The sequence below is a fragment of the Perca flavescens genome, chromosome 7 (assembly GCF_004354835.1).
Source record: "Perca flavescens isolate YP-PL-M2 chromosome 7, PFLA_1.0, whole genome shotgun sequence".
In the NCBI taxonomy this organism is placed as follows: Eukaryota; Metazoa; Chordata; class Actinopteri; order Perciformes; family Percidae; genus Perca; species Perca flavescens.
Window position 1 is genome coordinate 15,971,890 of NC_041337.1, and position 22,671 is coordinate 15,994,560.

At 39.6% G+C, this 22,671-nt stretch overlaps 1 protein-coding gene across 2 annotated transcripts in view; it reads right to left on the reverse strand.

Annotated features, from left to right (window-relative positions):
• Positions 1-22,671, reverse strand: part of samd10b (sterile alpha motif domain containing 10b) — a 48,613-nt gene that overhangs the window by 4,749 nt on the left and 21,193 nt on the right. The window contains exons 3-4 of one of the 2 annotated variants that reach the window (XM_028583861.1): positions 10,959-11,127; positions 4,690-4,830 (exon numbers count right to left, since the gene is read on the reverse strand). In XM_028583861.1, the coding sequence (XP_028439662.1) occupies positions 4,690-4,830; positions 10,959-11,127 (310 nt within the window). Of the gene's footprint in view, positions 1-4,689; positions 4,831-9,729; positions 9,881-10,958; positions 11,128-22,671 lie in introns of those variants that run through there. The other variant, XM_028583862.1, reaches the window with a different exon arrangement.

The following is a 22,671-nucleotide window of genomic DNA, read 5'->3' on the forward strand; positions in this document are numbered from 1 at the left end:
ATCTCACCCTGTAGTTTACCTCTATCCGTTAAACATCTCACCTCCAATCACAACTCCTGTTTTTTTTGCCACTCGCTTTTCTTCATTTTCTTCCCTCTACGTATTCAAATCTTATCCCTCAGGTATTTCTGAGCTCTTTTCTACAATTTGTCCTTTTAATTTTGTTTCACATATTTTATTTTCAAAAGGATTTGGAGAGACACAGAGAGCACTTATTGCTTTAAGAAATCACTTAAGAGTGCATTTTACAAAGCTGCTGATGTGAATAATATGAGACTCTTGTAAGGGTCATGGTAAATTGTGCTATTGTGGCTCAGATCAGAGACAATTCAGGCTTATTTGTATTTCATCCTCTATTATTTTGAGATCAATATTTAATCTTTGGTAAATCCATTGCAGATGAATCAGACCTGACAGGCGGTATAGACACAAGGCTCCACTAAATCACACCAGAATTGTAAATTTTTTGGGAGAATCTTTCAGGGAGAATAGATGGAAGTGTGTGTGGGTCGTGTACAGTGCAGTTTGAACCAATACAGCCTGCAGATACATTACAAGTCCAGCCCTCACCCTTATACTTCACCATCACCATTACTACTCCACACATCAAAACATCAGCATCGTTTTCCTCCTACCCATATTTATTTCTCAACCTTACAGTGTACAAGAGTCTGTGTCACACTGTGGTGTGATGTCCTATTTTACCAGCAAAAAAGTATTTCCATTGTTAAAAAATGTAAGTTCTACACGATGACTCATTTACTCATTTACTTTTACTAATTTATTTAAAATTAAACAGGTTACTACTGCACAGCAAAAAAAAGTAGCCTTCTAAAAACTAAATTCTCCTCCAGCCGGTCACACCCACGATTCCTTTCCTTTATCCTCCTTCCTCCCTGCATCTGTCTCACATCAACCTTTAGCAAGCACAGCACACTATCCTGTGGCCAATCTTGAGCTGTGGAGGGGGTGTGGTCCAGTCAATCACAGCTGCTGGACATCACCTTGATTCCCAGCCCAACATACAATGAACAAAACACAGCAAATCCAGAAAACCATGCAAATTACGACTGTTAAAACCTGCAACACATCTACCAATAAAACCAAATGCAAACTAGACAAAGACTAATACAACTCAAACTGACCAATTAACCAAAACATGCAATGTTTGGATCAAAATCAAAAGCTGCTTAAAGTCACATTCTGACATCTGCATCCATGCTACTAGGGCTGGGCGATAGTGAGAAAATCAGATATCACGATATTCTTGACCAAATACCTTGATATCGATATTGCGGCGATATTCTAGGGTTGACAGTTGGTGCTTTAACAAAATATCTTCACACTTAGATTTTAGATAAATAATCATCAGTAATGTGGACATAATGTCTAAGTAAAAAAATAATAGAACAGCTAGAACAGTCTGGTAAGTTCAGAAGAGTACATCACTTTACTGTAATGCAGCCTTTAAAATCAGTAAAAGACAACACTTATGTCATATCACAATATTACGATATCCAAAATCTAAGACGATATCTAGTCTCATATCACGATATCGATATAATATTGATATATTGCCCAGCCCTACATGCTACTATCTATGCTGCACTCATGCATCGCAGTGTGCTTAGCTTAATGCTAACATCTACATGCTAACTTACTCACAAAGACAATGTTAACATGGTGATATTTTTCCATGTTTACCATGTCCACCATCTCAGTTGAGCGCGTTAGCAAAACAACATTTTCTTATCTGCACTAAACACAAATAACAGCTGGGGCTGATGGGACTTTCTTTAGTTTTGGGATTTGTTCAAAAACTAATTATCGGACAAATTTAAACCTTAATCTGATAATGATGCGGTCACGACAATTCACATGGTTATTACAATTCATCCTGTGGGGAACATGGATGTTTGTACTAAATATCATGGCAACCCATGCAATAGTTGTTTTAACATTTCACTCAAAACCACAAATTTCAACCTCATATTAGCGCTACATGAAAAGTCTAGGGAACACATAGGTCAGTAGGCTTCATCATCTGGCGACAATGAATGTCTGTATAAAATTTCATTGCAATCAATCAATAGTTGTTAAGATATTTCAGTCTGGGCCAAAGTGGTGGACCAAATGACATTGGCTTCCCTGAAACCACTACTTTGTCATACTGCATGAGTTGTTTCAAGAAACTTGATGACTGAACATTATTTTTGGATACACCTCATTCATTTAATTAGTTTGCAGGCTGAGATGCACAGACATGGGTTAGCTTGCTGGTTGCATGAACTTTGCTGAAGGGTCAGTTGTCGACCCGTAGATAATGACAGCACAGGTAATTTTATGGTAAACTGCTTTTTTAATGTTCCAGTCCACACTGAGACCTTTATCACCTCTGCCCTCATCTACCACTTTATCACTACGTCATCACACTCAGCACTCAGAAACAACCCCCATTATCACCCCTTCAACCGTGGGAAGCTGTTGAAGGGGTGCTGTCCTACTTTTAAGGCCACCAAATTAGCTTGCCCTTATAGCTTAGAGTCAGAGCCTGCTGAACTGGCAAATTACATTTGCATTGCTCTATTAATATAAGTGTCAAACAGCAATTACATTATTTCCCCTTACTTGCCAGCCAATTGTATTCCATCTCTCAATTTAATTTAGTTTGATTCAATTCAACATGCTTGATTGGCATGGATGTCATTAAAAAACATTTGCCACTAAGTGTCTAAGAGGAATGAGCTTAAATGACAAGAGATGAAACAATAAATTAGCACAAAACTGATTTGTGGCTGATCCACTGTTATAAGGCACATGTGCTGGGTTAGAGTCTGGCCAGGGACCTTTGTTGCATAGCATCCTCATTTCTCTCTTGTTATGTTTCCTGTCACTCTCTCGTGAAACTTCAAAGCCAAAAAGCTAAAGATAATCTAACAAGTCAGTTCAAGCTGAGATATTAAGTGTTTTTAAGCAGTGCTGATCTTTCATATCATCACCAGTATCTCAATGAGATTGAATTAATGTATTATATTTGGATAGCAGCCCAATTTATTCTGGCATACATTGACTGGTCTTCTTTTGTGACTGGTTCTCTTGTTCTTTAATTGCAATTGGAGAGTGGTTCTGGATCACTTTTCTTTGTTAATTGAAGAATCAATCATTTGTCTTTTATCTGTTTTTGTTCATGATGCAGAAGGTTTGTTATTTGATTTTAGTTTGATATTTCCCTGAATAGCTTTTGGCAATGTTTTGTTATAACTATTTTATATTAGGCTATTCAATGACTTCAGATTAATTGATTACATTTGATTTACATAAAAAGGCATCTCACAGTCATTTCTATAACTTGTTTAGTCTCTATAGATCACTGGGTTACAGCACAATGTTCCTTATCTTTGATATTACATTTTGTATACCACACACACTTTTCATATTGCTGTGGGGATCTAGAGCTCTTACAAAATCTCTCTCAGGTCCCAAAGGTGGGTCATGGATAGATTAAAATGGGCGTTAAACCCAGAGTTATTTATATAATTTGTGTCAAGCTCTTACCTCAAAGCAGACTTTAGAGTTGAGAAAAAACAGTAGCAGCATGAGCAGCATGAATAATCAGAAAGTGAGAGTGAGCTTGACATATTGCAAAGACCACTTAACTTGTTTGAATGTAGATGGTGATTATAAGAGCCCTTGCCCAAGTATCAGTTCATAATGATCAGTTGGTGGCAATAAAAAACTTAATTGCTTTGCCTGAACTAACACAATACTCTATTTTAGTCAGAAGCACTTAGGTCAAGGGAGATTGGACCATTCAGAGAAAATAGTGAATATGCAGTTATTTTTATTTCTTTCCTTTTGCAGAAAAGGTTTTTCTCTTTACCGTTTTCCATGAATAAGAAGTCAAACAAACAGCCAAAACCTCCAGACATATTTTGTTTGTTGTAATACTGAATTACTGAAGAACATTGAAAACAAGTAAACAACAGGATGCTGCTGCTGCTGCTGAATATAGGTCTTGATCTTGAAGATTATGGTGCCCAAAGGAAAACTTAAATGAAATAGCTGGAAGGTGCTCTGAACATTTAACATGAAAAACTATGGCACTTCTCATCCATCACAACTTAGGGTGTAATGCAATAGAAGAGTTAAAAAATATATATATTTGCGCTTAAACTTAAGTGAATTTTCTTCTGATAGATAGGTACCTGTAGTATCTATCAAGGGACCTACGGGGAACATGTGGCAAAACTTGAAGAAAAAAGTCTCCAGGAAACATTTGAAATCCAGTTCTCCAGACAGGAAATCATGTCTCTTTAATGACTCATAGCCATCAATGAACACAGAAAAACAACCAACAAGCACAGCAACAGCCTTGTAAGAAGCCAGCAACATGAACTTTATTGATGGCTGGATAATAAAAGTGTTTACCGAAGCCATCATTCAGAGGCAGCGCGGCAGATCAAAAGCTCCCATCAATAAAACCACACACAGCCACAAACAATTACACTTGAATGTCCAACTCCATGTATGTCACAGCAGGCATGCATGGTTTCAGACTGCTTCCTTCTAATTTAGCCAAACCCAACTGCTCTCCACTTTCTTTTTTCTTTTTTCTCTCTCACACAAAACACTATTATTCACAGAGATACACAGAAACATGATTACTGCAGACACCATCTTGTTACTTACTTCTACTAAGGAGCTGCAGGTTGCGGACCTCTTCTCTGACTTGCAGCTGGAGGACTTGTTGAAGGACCTCCTGCCTCAACGTCTCCTGGATGATTCCCATCCTCTCTAGCTTCTCCCCGTTTAAACGCAGTAACGCCCGTCCTGCCAGGAGGAGTATATGGATTAAGTTTTTCCACTAATAACACACAATTATTATAACCATAAGGGCTAAGTAATTTCACTTCTCCAATGTATATTTGTCATTCAGTCAACCAGATGGTAAGATAATTTCATAAAGAATTACATACTGATAAAGTTGCATTAAAGATGGAAGATAATTTCCAATCATCCCCTTTATTTATACTTATTATGTATCTCAGCGTTAGGTGCCCCTCCCCACAGTAAAAGTATCCATGTTCAAAACAAGGGGTTTGCACACATCCTATGTGCATGTGGGGTTTCTCCCACACTTTAAGCACATGCATATGCATGCATATGCATTCATGTTTAACTGTAGAGTAAAGAGGCTGGTGTGAGTGTAACGTTAGTTATTGTTAGCGTTAACTATTAACTCGTTATTACATACAAGTACTTTTGGGACATGGATAGAGTAAGAGCACGGAGACAGCTTCGACTTTGTAACTTGGTCTACTTTAATGACACTTTTCAAGTGTAGGACAACTCAAGACTCATAACAAAACGTGCTTCATCATCTCAACATCATATCCCACCGCCAACATAACTGTTACTGATGTTAGATAGCTCCCTTGTTAACTCAAGGAACATAATACACTATAAAGCTACAATTAATGTAAATATGTGACTTACTTCAGTAACCCTAAAAAGGTCATCTGTTAACTAAATATTCTTACATTCTTCCCTTACTTCCGATGAAATGTCCCCATTTCAATAAATGTCATCTTACATGAGGATTGCCTAGGCACGGCTGGAGTTTTACTACAGAGTTTGGAAGTTAACCCTAGGGACACACACATTTAACATACCATTACCCACAGTAAACAGCTTTTACAACCAAGCAGCACTCAAACAGTCACAAATGCAATATGAAAAACTTAGATATTCAAACACACAGGCACACACACACACACACACACACACACACACACACACACACACACACACACACACACACACACACACAGGTTACTATGGGTAGGGGAGCTATGTCCTTCACGGGTGCAGACAGAAGAGGAATCCCTCATACCTGCAGCAGCTCTGTACGATGCCCAAATCATAATTAGACTCATTACTCATGCTGCTCACTCTCCATATCATTCCATTCATTCTTATTTTCTTCCCATGGACATAAGTACATCTTCTGTATCTCTGTGTTTCTCTCTATTTACATACAGTATGTCCGTATTTTATATAGTAAATACTGTCTCAGTCTGTCTCTCTCTCTCTCTCACACACACACGCATCTACACACAGACTCAAAATGTAGATAACGGTACACAATCATTAAGCGTTTCTTGTTTCTTTATTTACATCATCTAATAAGCATGTCTGTCGGAGGAGTGCAGGAGATAAGAAGAACAGAACAAAAGAGAAAAAGAAGAACGTAAACGTAAATGAAAGGAGAATATAGTCTTAAGACCTTTGTCCCTTATCTGAGCCCATGAAATATACATATCCTTACTGTAACAGAGTCAGAAGTCATAATTCACAAAAACAGGCTGGAGATTGGAGAACAGATTTATGTATGTAATAGTGTGATAGACTGAGACAGGTCTGTTGTGACCCTTTGTGTACCCAGGACTGGGCTAAGTGCCTCTTTAACCAGCTGTAAAAACTAATGCCACATGCCCCAAGCCATATAGTGTTCACAACAACTTGACCTCAGCAACATAGAAAAGTTGTATAGTCATAGTTACAGTAGTAATCAGCCCTTTGCCCATGTCACCTAAAAATGATATAATACAATACAACAATACTGTCACGAAAAAAAATATTTGGGTTTGTGTAATGTCCGTTGTCCGTATGAGCCTAAGGGCCTAGGTTATGCTCTGAAATAATTTTACACTGAAGCATTGAGCATTGAACTTGAGTTCTGTATTGAATTCAATCTCTCAGAGTGGTTCTGAAGTGGGAGTCAAATATTGTTTATCATGACAGTACTTTTCTGTACCAGTTTCCTCTGTGTACAGGCATTAAGGCTAAAGCTTTGTTAAAGTAAAGCAGACAGACTACTGAACATTGTCAGTAAGCAGCAGTAATTATGATTTTCTTTTCTTTACATCCCAACTCTTTGAGATATTACTCTCACTGGAGCTAGGCAAGCCAAATGCAGACAGAACTCTCAGGCAGTCAATGCCTTACAACCAGATAGGCTGGAACAATACAGACAGTAGCTACCTCTACTGTGAGCAAGTATCTACTCCCTTGGAGACAAAACCATTAGAAACAAGTTAGCTTTTATAATGGTTTAATGGATACGTGTGGGTGTGTGTGTGTGTGTGTGCGCACATGTAGTGTAAAGGCAGATCATTTACTACTCCTCAGAGTCCAGGTGCTTTCTGTTTCCAGCACATAGTGTGGAACAACCTATTTTTTTTCTTTTTCACACACACACACACACACACACACACACACACACACACACACACACACACACACACACACACACACACACACACTTCGGTCCACACTCAACCCTCTTCAACCCATCTCCCCAACTGCCCTCTGGTGTGTGCTTGCCAACAGCAATACTAGTATGTCCTAGAAAAAACATTGCCCTTGGTGTGTGTGTGTGTGTGTGTGTGTGTGTGTGTGTGTGTGTGTGTGTGCGTGTGCGCGTGTGTGTGAGTACAAATAAGACAGAGCAGATGAATGGAGCTCAAATCAATTCCCCTCAGACAGACTTAATACAGCTCCAAATAATTGCTTGCAGATACGAAAAACTAGTGCTGTCAAAGGGAGAAAAGAGACACAAAAACAAAAACTGTTTCAATGGAGATCGCTTCTCTCAATTTGGCTTCACTATAAATTGCTTATTAACGATGTCTGTGGAAAAGTGGGAAGCAGTTCTGGCTCGGCTATAGGACCATAATGACACTTAAAACCGTTTGAAAAGCAATCAGAGAGGGAGGAAGGTAAAGACTTCCTTATAAAAGAACAGCCTTTAGATTAAACCTTTGATAGCGAGCAATTCAGTCCATGATGTCCCCAAAGCCCTATACTGTATTACATGTCTTTCAGCTTGTATATACAAGCGCACCAAGGTAATTGTGTAGCCCATAGTCACATTTGTCCATCATTCACTTTATTTCACTTTCAGTATATATTCTATATAGGCCCTACTGTATGTTCCTTCTATGTCTACATCCTAAATCTGGCTCAGCTGCAATTCTAGTATAACATTGTGACTTGCAACCGTATATTACCATGAAAAAAAAATTGAATATTACTGCAAGGTATAAATTCATACAGCAGCAGCTGGAATGCAATCCATACTGCAAGACCACATCTGTAAATGCAATCTATACAGCTTGCAGTTATGAGACAGGATTTATACATGAGCTGAGGACAGCAGGTGACAGTTTAGTGACTGTCTGACACCTGAAGACTTCGACCCTGGTGACCTACAGTACACTTGAGATTTCTTATCACAGTGAGGACAGAATGTCAACAACAAAAAAATGCATAGAATAAACACCTGGTGTGAATACAAGGCAATGACAATGATCAGGTGTCATTATTCTGAGAACTCATCTAGTTACAGATCACAATATTTATACTAGGTGAAAACAGGGTCTTTAAATCACATACCGCCATGCCATCATTTTCACTGCCAAAAAAAGTGTAAGAGTGTAATCTAATGCATTGCTTTGCTGCAATTGCTTGTCACAACATAGTAGTGGAGGTATGGTGGAGGTAGAGTTTTCAGATCTTTTACTTAAAGCGACACTTTGAGATTTCTGAATGAAGAAATAGGGCATTCATTATTTAACAAATATAAAGTTAAGCTCATAAGCAATTCAATACAATCAGGAGTTTTTGCTGCTAAAGCCTTACTTCATCTAGTAGGACATGTAGTTTATGGTGGCTAATGTTAGCAAACTATTGATGTATGTTAGTTTCTGTGTAATTCCATTAGTGCTGTGTAACATCACTGAGCTAGTTCACTGACTTTATTGATCTTCTTTCCATGTGTGACTGTTACACTACATGTTAGCATTTACCATTATTCTGTAATTGTTACTTCTGGCCACAGTGGCCACTGTTTAGCAAAAGTTACGCAGGATCACTTTTAGAAAAAGTAATAAGGCCAGTGTGAAGATACACCTTTACAAATAAAAGTCCTGCATTCAAAATGTTTTGTAAAAGTTTCTTCAGGTTTTAAGTATGTTTTAACTTTCAGGTACAAACTACTGCACCTATGATCTACATATAGGTAGAGTAGCGTAAATAATAATCAATCGTAGTTTATCCTTCATTTAGCATGCAAAACCTGCGAAATAACTAGTAACTGTACAACATTTCTCTCTGAAATGTATTATTATTATTAGTAGTAGAAGTAGTATTTGTTGCACAAACCAGAATATTCAAATAAAGTACAAATAACTACCGTAAACATTGTCAAACATAGAAGAAGGGGTTTCCCACGAAACCAAAACAAATTCAACTTAAAACTTCTTTATTCAAACATTTTCTGCAAGTGGGTAGTTGGCAACTTGTTTCCAGTTTGCTTCATCAAACTTGCTTGTATAGAAAAAGCAACCACTGGTGTGATGGGAACTCAATTCATCACAACAAGTACATTACTGTGTGTTGTAACAGAATTATAATCACATTGCACACATAGTCTGACAGCCTATGTCATGCTTTTGACCAGCACCCAACTGAACTACTGTATCTAAATCTTGTCTACTACTACTACCAACAATATTAGTAATAAAAACAGACAACAATAAAACAATAAAAGCAATCTTGATAAAATGAATAACGGTACAACAAAAAATGATAGCACGAATCTTTACACATATTAAATATAAAAGCTTCAGATACGCTGAAGAAGCTACACTGATCTCCTCAGGCAGTTTGTTCCACTGTAATGGGGCCCTTACTGAGAGACTGAGAGACATACAATTACTTTTAGGTCACTGAACTAAGATGATGCAGACACAGAATCCATTTCTCGGCTGTTGGTGGGATCCAACATCCTTCTGTTTATTGTTGCGATTCTTTGATCCTGTCCATATGCATGAACAACAAAAAGACATATTCACTCAACATTTGCACAAGAAAACACAGGAGCTAATAACCCAGGCAAAATGAATTCCAGCTGGACATCAGCAAGTGAATGCATAACGTATAATTGGATCTACAGTAAGCCTCTGTCTCTCTCTCTCTCTCCATCTCTCTGTTTGAGAATACATAAATAATATGATCAGATCAGAGCTGCTGTAACTATGACGGTAGCCGCATTGTTAACCCTGAAGCCAGTGTGTATGTATTTGGCAGTGTGTGTGTGTGTGTGTGTGTGTGTGTGTGTGTGTGTGTGTGTGTGTGTGTGTGTGTGTGTGTGTGTGTGTGTGTGTGTGCATGCAAATGTAAGCGAGTGGTGGCTGACCCTACGGCGCAGAAAGGCAATCTGTTCTCTGTGAGACGCTAAAAAAGAAACTGCTCAACCGTCTGGTCTGTCAGTGTGTGTGAATTAATGTGTATTTGTGTGTTTGTGTACACATTTGTATGTACCTGCTCATGTGTGTCTATTGGGTTTGTGTCTATAGGCACTTGCATGCATTTGTGTGGGCTTGTTAACAAATACATGTGTGTGTGTGTGTATGGGACAGCGTGTTTTTTTAACTCAAAAAACGACAACCCACCATTTTTTTCGCGGCTTTCCCTTTCTTCTCCAAAAATAGGCTGCACTCCTTTTGTTACCTCACACGAATGCCTTTTAAATCTCCTTTGGAGAGATTTGGGTGTGAACCTGTTTCCAGTTGAAAAAGCTAAGCTTTGGAAAAAATGTAACTTGTGTGACATTTGGTAAGCCTTTTATGGCATTTGGTTTGCAATGTCTTACAGAAGCATCGCTACTGTGCTTATTAAAAGGAGCATAGGTCAATGGACAAGGTTTTGGAGATATCACCGTCAAGCAACAACATCTACAAGAGCACTCCTAGGTAATATTTATTGTTTCTGCACTATTATTATAGTTGCAAAGATTAAAATTAGTTTAATCATTACAACAAAAGAATCACAATCAGACACATATGGTTTCGGCGATGCTTTGTGTGCATGCATCTTCATGTGTTGTACAGTACCTGTGATGGCGTGATGGGAGAAGGCCTCTACATAGGTCAGGTAGTTGTGAGGACAGTGTTTCTTAAGCCACTTGCAGACATCCTGCTGAGTCCACAGCACCACAGGCTTGGAAAGACAGGACAGGGTAGGACTGGTGTGATACACAGTGAAGGCTTCGCCCGGATGCAACTGAAACACACGAGAAGCAGAGAACCTTATATTATCTGATGCACTGTACTATACTGTAGCATGTGTGTGTGTGTGTGTGTGTGTGTGTGTGTGTGTGTGTGCGTGTGTGTGTACAAAGTATTAGCAAGAGACAGAGTCAGTAGGTGTATTTGTGTTTTAATTTCCTGAAGTACAACGTGACGCAAGTTGGAACATTTTTATTGTTGTTATTTTCTTTTAGGTAATCACCTTTTAATTGCTCTATGTTACTTAAATATGCAACATACTGGATTTTCTAATTAATGTGAAATTAGCTGGGATGATGTGTGCTAATACAGTTTGCAACAAAATCCCTTCTAGTAATTCACACATAGGAAGTGCGCAGATTGCACATAAAGCAACGGAATGGAAAGCAGCTTATTAAGGGTTTATATTGTGCAGCCTGCAGTGTTATATATCATTTATCACAGATACAAGCCAAAGATATTTACACGTTAACTATAAACACTTAAAAGGACAAACACTTTACAATAAGGTACACAAAAATGTAGGTAGTTACTGAGGAACGAATGAAGAATGAATGAGGAATGAATAGTTAGTTAATGATTAGTTACTGATTGACTGTGATTCAAACACTAATGATTAGTTACTGGTAAACAGACTGGTAGCTACTGTTAAATGAATGAGGAATGAATAGTTAGTTAATGATTAGTTACTGATTGACTGATTCAAGCACTAATGATCAGTAAATCAGTAACCAATTATAAGCTAACCATTCGTTCCTCATTTGTTCCTCAGTAACTACCTACATTTTTGTGTACCTTATTGTAAAGTGTTAACCTTAAAAGTTTGAAATGGTTATAGTCTTCCTTTCTCATGCTCAAAAGCACATAATGAGCTCAAATGTAACCCAAATTAACAGCGTATATAAATTGTAAAAGCTTGTAGGCATAGAAGGGCAAACGGACAGACAGATGTTCTTTTGATTAAAAGGAGCACCTTTCATCTCTAATATAGAGAGACAAATGTAAATCTGCTATCACCATATTTTCTCACACATTACATTATTCCAATTCTGAACAATGTGGCACTTTGCCCCTCTGCCAACAACATATCTTGCTACAGTAATTAAATTCTACCGTATATATTATTTGTATCAGCATGTGCTGTGTAGTATTGAGGCTGTTGTGGTCGCAGGTAATTTTTTCTGACAGCCCCACCTTCATTATGCGGGCAATGCCACATTAGTGTGATTCTGTCATATTAATCTATTTTTATTCCTCTCATACTCCATTTTTTTTTTCTCTCTCTCTCTCTCTCTCTCTCTCTCTCTCTCTCTCTCTCTCCATCTTCATACACCTTCCTCTGACTCCAAAAAGATGTCAGACTTTTCTTTGTGTGTCATGTACAGGGAATTAATAGGGACATTAATAAAGTCACAACCGGTATGGGCAGGAAACACACTCCTTGTCCCCTCGGCTCTCTCTCTCTCTCTCTCTCTCTCTCTCTCTTGTGTGACTTAGTCTCATATCTAATCCATTCATTCATGCTCTGACTGTGCCAACTCCACAACAAAGGCTTTGGCTGATTTTCAACAGAAAAACGCAGAACTGCTGCCAAACGTTCCACTCCATAACTGACTGCATTTAATAGGATTACGTATGCTGAAATGTCATACACACAAATGCAACTCACACACACTCTTGCTGCTAAATATGCAATGTTCCTGCCACTTCCTTATTAATGACACAAAGACCAGCACGCAGAACCCCTTCACATCACAATAAGTGATAGACACAGGTTCATATTTACATCTTTGCCTGCTGTTGTAATGATATCTCCTCATGTCACCAATCAGCCCTATCAAGTTCTGGCTGGTCCAGCAGCTAGGTGTGTTCTGCTTTGTAGGACTTAATTGAAAACAACTCCATTTCTCTGCTCCAGTGTGTTTGCTCGTTTCCTAATTACACACATACCTCTAACCCGACTCAATGGACTGCTGAAGCCATTTTAATAACCCAAATTTACTGCTCGCCTCCCATCATTAATTGAGATTGAGTTGGGAGAGGTGTGGAAATGCTCTCTCTTGTGGATGATTGAGTGTGGACTGGGGGAGAGGAAGCATGCTGATTTAGTCCATGTCATTTCTACAATCCTCACATTGACATAGCTGAGTAAATATTGGAGTGAGTGGGGGCTGCAAATGCCTGGATAATCATTAAGTATGGCCAATTTAACAAGACAAATATATTTTGTCAAGATGAAGTCAAAGGCAACAAGGCCTGCTGTTTGCACTTTAAGGACCAATCAGAAAGGTCATAATCCTGTGACCTGGGGGGCAGTCTTCACAGAGGGAAGTTAATTTTGGTGCTGAGTTTACAGCATTTTGAGCTAGACACAGCAAGTTAAAATGGACTGCAAGTGAACTAAAGGCCATCTCGCTTTCAAATGTTATTTCTGTAATATATCTTCTTGAAGTGATAGTTTGACATTTTGGGAAATACGCTTACTTCCTTTAATTGCTGAAAGTTAGATGAGAAGATCGATACCACTCTCATGTTTGTACGGTAAATATGCTGCTACAGCCAGCAGCCGCTTGTTTTAGCATAAAGACTGGGGATATTGTTCCCAAGAGATTGTAAAAGGGTCCAGGTAATATGTTAGAACTGTGGGTGTTGGTGATAAAGATAAGGGTACTTTAGTTTGTGCTTCTCTTGTTGTTTATGTAGTTTAACAAGAATTATACATACAAAACATGATAGGCCATGTCTAAAGCATAGAAGCAGAGACTAAAAGTGTTTGATTGAAGAGGATTGTGTTTCATAACAAAAGAAAGAAAATTGTGTTCAAATGATGTGACTGGATATATGTCAAAAGGATATGCAGTGATAGACAACACACACCGGTGGCGTCATGATGCGCGTCATCCAGAGTTGATGCTTGTCAGTATTTTGGGATAAGCCACTGTACTTTTCCCCCAACACTGATGCTCCTGAACTCAGTTTTACCATAGTCACTACTATGACTACTTCTATTATCTGCATAGCACGTTCGGTCTGTGCTACGGCTGTCAATTGACAACTGTGCTGCCTATGTAAGTTTCACAGATTTCCCAGTTGCCTCCACAACCCATAACATTAAAGCATACAGTAACTCAACACTATCACAGATAGTGCAGTTAAAATTTCAGGAGGCAGATTAATTAAAATCCAGGGACCTAGGAGAAAATACATTTTAATAGTCTATATATGCTTCCCAAAAGATGACCCGCCCAATCTGTAATAACTTATCTTTAATAGTGACTGAGCTCCATGGCATTGCATCATCACAGAAGAAATAAAATAAAGTAGTTTATATTCACTGTGGCATCATTTAGTACCTGTAACAAATCTGGGAAACAGATGGAGATCTTTGTTTATCAGTTGCAATGATTGATTTTTGAATATATCATAATTCACATTTGTTGACACTTATTTAACTGTACTGTTTATGTCATGAAAAACTACAAGAAGAAAAAGACAGATGACAGGCAGATAAGGAGAGTGAACACAGAACGGACAAAAAGAAAGAGCACAGCGTGCAGGGGAGTGGGTACTCTTTGCGTGAGTAATGGCCTTCATCGTCAAGAAGCCAGACAGAAGAGAAATGGAATGATAGCTCCCCATCATCCCTCCTTCTCTTCTTCCTCCATCGCTTTCCTTCCACCACACTTCGGCCATCCATCAGACTGTATCTCCTCTGACCAGTTCTGTGTCATCCCCTCTCACCCTTTACTACCTCCCCCACTCCTCCCGAGACCTACTTCTGTCCAGCGGGAGGAGCTCCCCCATTCATTATGTACAGGAGAGGAGGGGAAGAGATGGAGCGGGAGGGGAGGGTGTGCATATATATGCTGTATAAGGAGCGGAAGTCTAATGAGAGATGGAGGACAGAGAGGAAGGAGAGAAATAGGGGCAAGGTAATAGATATGCTGTGATATGATGTAGTCAGCACCAAAATGGCTGGGACAGTAAGCCAAAGTCAAATGTTTGTAACTGTTCAGTTCAGTTTGGTTCAACATTTAGGGAAAGCTGCTATTCACAATCTTGCTGGGAGTTAAATGAGAAGATTGATACCAATTATGTACAGAAGTGCATTTGAAGCTACTGGACAGCCAGTTAGCTTAGCTTAGCAAACAGACTGGAAACAGGGGGAAACAGCTAGCCTGGTCTGTCAGAAGGTAATACAATCTGCCGACCAACACCTCTAAAGCTCATTCATTAACTTGTTATAGTGTTTATTTATTCTGTAAAAAAAAAAAAAAAAGACTTCACTATCAGACAACCAACAGGAGGTCTCTGCATCTAGCCAAGAAATAGCCCTATCCCCATTAAAACAAACAAGATATGTTTATTAGTGAGCTTTAGAGTTGCTGCTAAGAGGAATATTTTGTACCTTGCAGCCACAACCAGGCTAGCTGTTTCCTGCTCTGTATGCTCAGCTATGAGCTAATTGGCTGCTAGCTGTAGCTTCATATAGTGAAAGATATGACAATGGTATCAATCTTGTCATATAACATTCTTATTGACCCAAATTGGCATATTCATCTTAAGGGAAATTGAAAGACAGCTGACACATTATAAATTTGAATTAACTAATTTTATGATATAATGAGCTATTTTAATGCTCTCAATACTGTATATTCAACAAGATGAGTTTGGTCTGTGATATCGCCTACCCGTATTCCTGCTTCCTCAGATCATTTTTCCCTTCCTCATCCACATACTCTCTCTACTCATTGATCATTGTGTTTGTATCCTCAAACAGCTTATTTGTCCTTCCCTGCGTGCGTTGTTCTATTATGTCTCTTAACCCCCCCCCCCCTCCCCTCTCTACCTGCTCCTCATAAATTGTATCCTTTGCCTCTCCCTCCCTGTCCTCCTTCTCTCTTGTTTCCTCCCTTCGATCTTTCTTCTGGCTTGACGTTTGTGCAAGGAGCAATTTTTTGCCCAATTATGTGCCTGTGTTTCTCTGTGTGTGTGTGTGTGTGTGTGTGTGTGTGTGTGTGTGTGTGTGTGTGTGTGCGTGTGTGTGTGTGTGTGTGTGTTTGTGATTGTGTGTGCATGCCCTGCCTCTCAGTGTAACTGAATTGGGGATTAAAAGAAAGTCAGGGAGCGTGGGGAATCCTTAATCGTTGTGACCGATAATGCCTTTCTTCCGATGACTACCTCTGTCTCTGCACGTCCACACCCTGCCTGAGACTGATCAATGATGCTATGCCAATTAGCAGAGTGTGTGTGTGTGTGTGTGTGTGTGTGTGTGTATTTGAGTGAGTGAATCTATGTTTTATAATCTGCACATCATGTACTGTAGTTCACAACTGCCTTTCCCTTTTCTTGCTATCACTTATTTTTTCCACAGTTTACTAAACACTCTCTATCTTCTCTGTATGCTCTGCTGTCTAACCTGACAACTCTCTTTCTATCTCCCCATCTACAGTACTGCTCTATGTCTTGCTGGGCTGTCGTTATAGAATCAGATCTGTCTCCCCAATCCCAGAGACCCTGACAGATCCTGACACATGATTCTTCATATCTCCTTCTCACCTCTCTCCCCCACTTTTCATTTCATATCATCCTTCATTCACTGAATCCTCCCCTTTGTCCCTGGCAGTTTCTGTTGCATCATTTAGCACCTCTGTGTCTCCCACTGCTCAGACTAGCCTTGTGCATATGTGTGTTTAAGTGTGTCACTGTGATTCTGAAAATGTTTATGTGCAAGCTTTTCTGAGTGTGCATGAGGGTGTGTGCGCGAGTGTGTTAACTGTCAGCCTTCATTAGCGCCGCACAGCTCTGCCTTTGGTTGTCCTCGGGACTTGCAGTTTGTAAATGTCTTGCACTCATGCGAATGTGAGCAGGCTCTCAGTGGGAGGACAAAGGGCCAGATGGGATTTTCACAAAGCTCTCTATTTAGCATGAGTCAAACATGTGTCTCGGACAGAGCAACACATCACTGAGTGGAAGGACAAGGACAATACAGGCTAAAGCATTTCTGCCTCACTGCCCAGCAACTCTCTTATTTTTCTCTCTGTTCTTTGCTGCATCATACTCCAACGCAGCCATCAGCCACCAAGGTAATGCTTCTTTGGTGAGGGTTTAATGAGGGTTGTATGATCTGCCAACTGTATGGTTTAAGTTTGGTCAAATTTAGGCAAATAAAAATACTTGCAGGTTAGGCTTACATATAGTCAGGTTTATGCAGGATGTTAAGCAGATATGTTTACCATGCTCACTATCGTTTAAGTATTTTTGCTTGCTAGCACTAAACACAAAGGAAAGAGGAAGGTGAACATTACTTTTGCAGGTGTTTGGTCCTAAACCAAAGTATTGGACAAATTGTACTTTTGACCTGATGATGACATGAAAAGTTAGGGGATCATAAAAGTGATTTGAATTCCTCCTGAGGGGGGCATGGATTGCCTGACCCAAATTTCATGGCAATCTATCCAATAGGCTAGTTGTTGAGACATTTCACTGAAAACCACAAATGTCACCTTCATGGTGGCGCTACAGGAAAGTCAGCAGATTAACAAAGCAAGACAATCATAACAACAGTAACTAATGGTGGATTCCATACACTACTGGTCAAATGTTTTAGAACACCCCAATCTTTTCAGGTTTTTATTGAAATGCATGCAGTTCAATGTCTTATTGTACTCTGAAGTGAAACAATAGAACAAATGAACAATTTAAGTTAAAAAGAAATCATGGAATCAATTTATAAACCAAAATGTATTCTACATTTTTGACTCATCAAAGTAGCCGCCTTTGGCAGATATAACAGCTGAACACACTCGTGGCATTCTTTCTACAATGGAAATCAAATATTCTTCAGAAAGTTCTTCCCAACTCTGTTGCAGAAGTTCCCATAAATGTGTGGCACTTGTAGGTTGCTTTGCTTTCACTTTTCTGTCCAGTTCATCCAAAACCAGCTCAATGGGGTTTAAGTCTGGTGACTGTGCTGGTCACTCCATGTTTTTAAGCTTACCATCTTGTTCTTTTTTCCTAAGGTAGTTCTGGCATAGCTTGGACTTATGTTTTGGGTCATTATCTTGCTGTAGGATGAACCCCTGACCAACTAGGCGCATACCAGAGGGTACTGCATGGCGCTGCAAAATGCTGTGGTAGCCGTTTTGGTTCAGGGTGCCTTTCACTCTGTACAAATCACCGACCCTGGATCCAGCAAAACAGCCCCAGACCATCATGCTTCCTCCTCCATGTTTGACAGTTGATGTCACACACTGAGGAACCATCCTTTTGCCTACTCGACGGCGTACAAAAATCCTGCGTGATGAACCGAAGATTTCAAATTTTGATTCATCAGTCCATAACACCTTCTTCCAGTCTTCAGTAGTCCATGACGATGTTTCTTGGCCCAGGCAAGCCTCTTTTTCTTATTCTGACTTCTTAGCAATGGCTTTCTTGCTGCAACTCGACCTATAAACCTGCAGCTCCAAGTCTTCTCTTTACAGTTGAAACTGAGACTTGCTTATTACGACCACTATTAAGCTGTGCTTGAAGCTGTTGTCCTGTGAGCCGCCTATCACGCAAGCTGTTGACTCTCAGAAACTTGTCTTCTGATTCTGTTGTGGCTTTGGCTCGTCTCCGAGCATCGGAGAGCCCCACTCAGTGCCGTGTGTGTGTGTGTGTGTGTGTGTGTGTGTGTGTGTGTGTGTGGTGCGTGTGTGTGGTAGTAAAGAGAGAGAATGGGAGAAGGAAGTTTGTGTGAGGTGGACCTGGTCACCACAGACCCAAATCTTCTCAGCTGTTGCTATTGTCATATGCTGCACTGTCTCTTCATGTGGCACATTTTGTTTGGCACACTGTATGGATCACTTCAATTACAAGGTAATACAATGTGTATCATCACGTGATGACTGACGTGTAATGCCCTAATACCTGTTGATACAGGCGTGAACAATGCAAAGTATAGGCTCTTAACCTTGCAGTTTTGCACATATCATGTAAGACTCGATTTCTCCATTTCTTTGCACAAAACTCTCCAGAAAGTACCATTTAGTGGTTTATTTTTCAAATGTTTTTCCCACTAGGGAGTGCCCCCCCACATAACAAATCCCAATTTAACCCCTGACTGTATTCACTGACACCTTGACTTTCTTCGCAATTTCTCTGTAGGAAAGACCAACATTCTTAAGTGTTATGATGGTCTGTCTCTCTTCCATTGTTAATTGTCTTTTTCCGGGCCATTTTTATGGCAACACACTACTTTCTGCAGTACAATACTGTTCAAATAATGCTCACGAGGGTACGGTACCACAGTGTGTTCCAACAATACTTTTAACAGAGGGGTTGTAAGTAATACAGACAAGTTGGAACACCTGTGGGAATTGGTAGCACCAACTTTCAAAGCTTGATCAACCTCCATTGCTGCAGAACAGCTTTATGTTGTTAACCCATTTCTTGTTCCCTGAAAAAGGCCTTTTTGTAAAATTCTGAAATGTACATTATTTTTCATTCTTTTTTTAACCTCTTTTACCTTTGTACCATTTCAAGCTATTCATTGGACTTGAACTGCTTACAATAAAAAATTATAAAAATTGAGGTGTTCTAAAACTTTTGACCAGTAGTGTATATTAATCCAGTTGGTGGCTAAAATAATGAGCTCAACTAGAGATCACCAGCCTAAAAATCTAGGAAGAAGTAGGCAAAGTAAGAGATCTGTGTATTTGTGTTTTCTCTCCAGTAGTTTACAGTTTTGTGAAGGTCAGCCACTGTGTTCTGTAATGAGAAAGGAAAAATAATCACAGACTGGTCTTTCTCCTTCACCCACGCAGCCATGCAAAATAGTGAATAAGGTCCTCACTTCCTGCTACAGGCTTGGTTCGGATATAAGAAGGCACAGCGGCTGCTGATATTTCCTAAATTGTGTATCTGTTATTCCACCTATTCCCCAGTCTCATCTAAAGGTTCAACCACAAGCTGTGTGTCAGACAGCAAAATGAGCCATACACAAAACCCTCCCCTCACCCCATCTGGCTACCCAAACAACAGCCAATTCAAGGATGCCACAGACAGTGTGCCAAGTACACATTGAGTCATTATTTGGAAATATCCTATTTGGGGTGGTGATGGCGCAGTGGTGATGGCACAGAGGATATGACACATGCCTTTGGTGCGGGAGATCCGGCTTCAATTCCCACTGCGATACATCAACCAATGTGTCCCTGAGCAAGACACGTGACCCCTAGTTGCTCCAGAGGTGTGTGACCTCTGACATATATAGCAATTGTAAGTCGCTTTGGATGAAAGCGTCAGCTAAATGACATGTCATGTAATATAATACTAGCGGAGAGGTCTGCTAAAAAAGCAATCACAATATAGGGAATAAATAGAATTATCTCACCGCTGTATTTTTTCTTTCTTGTTTCACATGATAAATGCTGAATATTCCGTTGTGAATAAGACAAAAACACATATTGTTGCATGTACTTTGGAAACAGGTCCATCTGCCTATTTGGTCAGCACTGCAAAAAAACGAGCTGGGAGCATCTTTGGTAATGACAGCCATGTTTATGCATGCATGAACAGCAATATATAGCTAAGATGTCTATCCTTTCTGCTTCTTACTATTTCTTGTCTTTCCTGGTCTGCATCAACATATCTGTGTGTGTGTGTGTGTGTGTGTGTGTGTGTGTGTGTGTGTGTGTGTGTGTGTGTGTGTGTGTGTGTGTGTGAGACAGTTGTACGTACAGGAGTTTGCATAGGAATACATAATGTGTTATATTAGCTTTGTTAAACAGATGAGGAAGATTCCCCAGGTCCCACCTTATATACAAAGGCTGAGCTGTGTTTCAATTAACTGGCTCCCTCATTACAGCTGATGTGTGCACAGCCAGTGTAATGGAGAATAATCTAATCATCACTCTTGAGAGAACTGAAAGCATGGTCGCCTATCCACACAACTCGCACACACACGTGCAGACCCATAAACACATGTTCTTAAGCTAGAGGTGCACAAATGGACACTGCCAATTCCTCACACAGAGACACACAGAGACATCGGAGAGAGCTGGACTGCTCCCCCAGTTGATGAATAATGCATAAAGAGGCTTGTTGCCACAAGGAAATGATAAGCCTTACTTCTCATGGTATAGAGGAGGTTTAATTATCCAGTCTCTGTGTAATCACATGGAAACAGCTTCCCACTCGTCTTTTATTAAGCCTTTTATAGCTGTTATAGCTGAGGGGGCACTCTTTTATGAATTATTGAACAATCTTGCAGTGCATTTGTACATCTTACAGCCTCACAGTAGCAAACTTTCTTGAAGGCAGTGGGAACACTAAACAAATGACCTCCACTGGACTTTCTGCCCTCTTTCGTGTGAGCAGTAGGAGCCAGGAAGGAGGCTGTTGTGTCATGTTCTGTTTTAGGTCAAACACAGGCAGAATGCCCTAAAATAGATTTTTTTTTTTCTCTTTGTTTTGCCTCTCTCTGGTGCTGCACAGATGGGATTTCATTTTGCACAAGAGCAATGTGTGAAAGTAAATGATGCTCTGGCTGCTGTGCTTACATTATACTGCTGAGACATTGAGCCACCAAGCAGACATTCCTCACCAGCCATTCAGCACTGCAAAGACTTTCATATCCCGTGTTTATACCAGTTTCTGTGGAATAAATGAGATCTTTTAGACACATGGCTCAGACAGTATTACCTGTATATTACTGAGTCCATTTTTTATGCAGTATGCGCTCCCTTGTACAAGCACTGTTACATCACAAGTAGTGAGGTAACGGTTCTTGTAGCACTCCTACGTTACATAACCAGTTTCTTTTTGGTGGTATCCAGCACCGGCTAAGGTGAGACCAGCCAACATCATGTACAAGATAAAACAATTAGACTTCCTGGTACTACTGAGATTTGAAAACTAGAAATGCAGCACTAAGGCTGATGCACTAAGGCTCTCTGTTGTCGGCTAACAGATTGAACAGTGAACGTATAGCTTTTTATCCACCCAAGTCTGGGTAGCTTCATTAGAGCACTCTTTCTCTTATATAATTAAAGAGACTGCTTTGAAAATGAGCTACCAGTTAATACACACAGGACGATAATACATTACGGCAAAGCTCCCGTCATGGGAAATAATGTTTTCTTTAATAAGCTACTTAAAAAAGTTCTACTTTTTAAAAATATTTCATCTACCACTGTGATGTAATTCAATACATCATTCAAGTGAACCGTAATATTAATTATAACTTGTGTTACAACAACAGCAATAATTGAAATAAAAATAATTTAGATTTTATTTTATCATATTTTCAACTTTTTTAACAGGAATGTGAAAACATTTAATGGCTCATCTAGTACCCTATGGTGAGACAGCTTTTAATACATTTCACCAGTTTGTCTTTTTCTTTTAATTATACACTGTGATGACAACAATAAACCACTAAAAAGACTATATCTGTATGTGGAATTGGCTGAAGTGAACCCAAGCTACTGGAAAAGTGGAAACTCCTATGATCTTCTGGCCTGACATCACCAGACCAAATCACAAATGTGAGCTG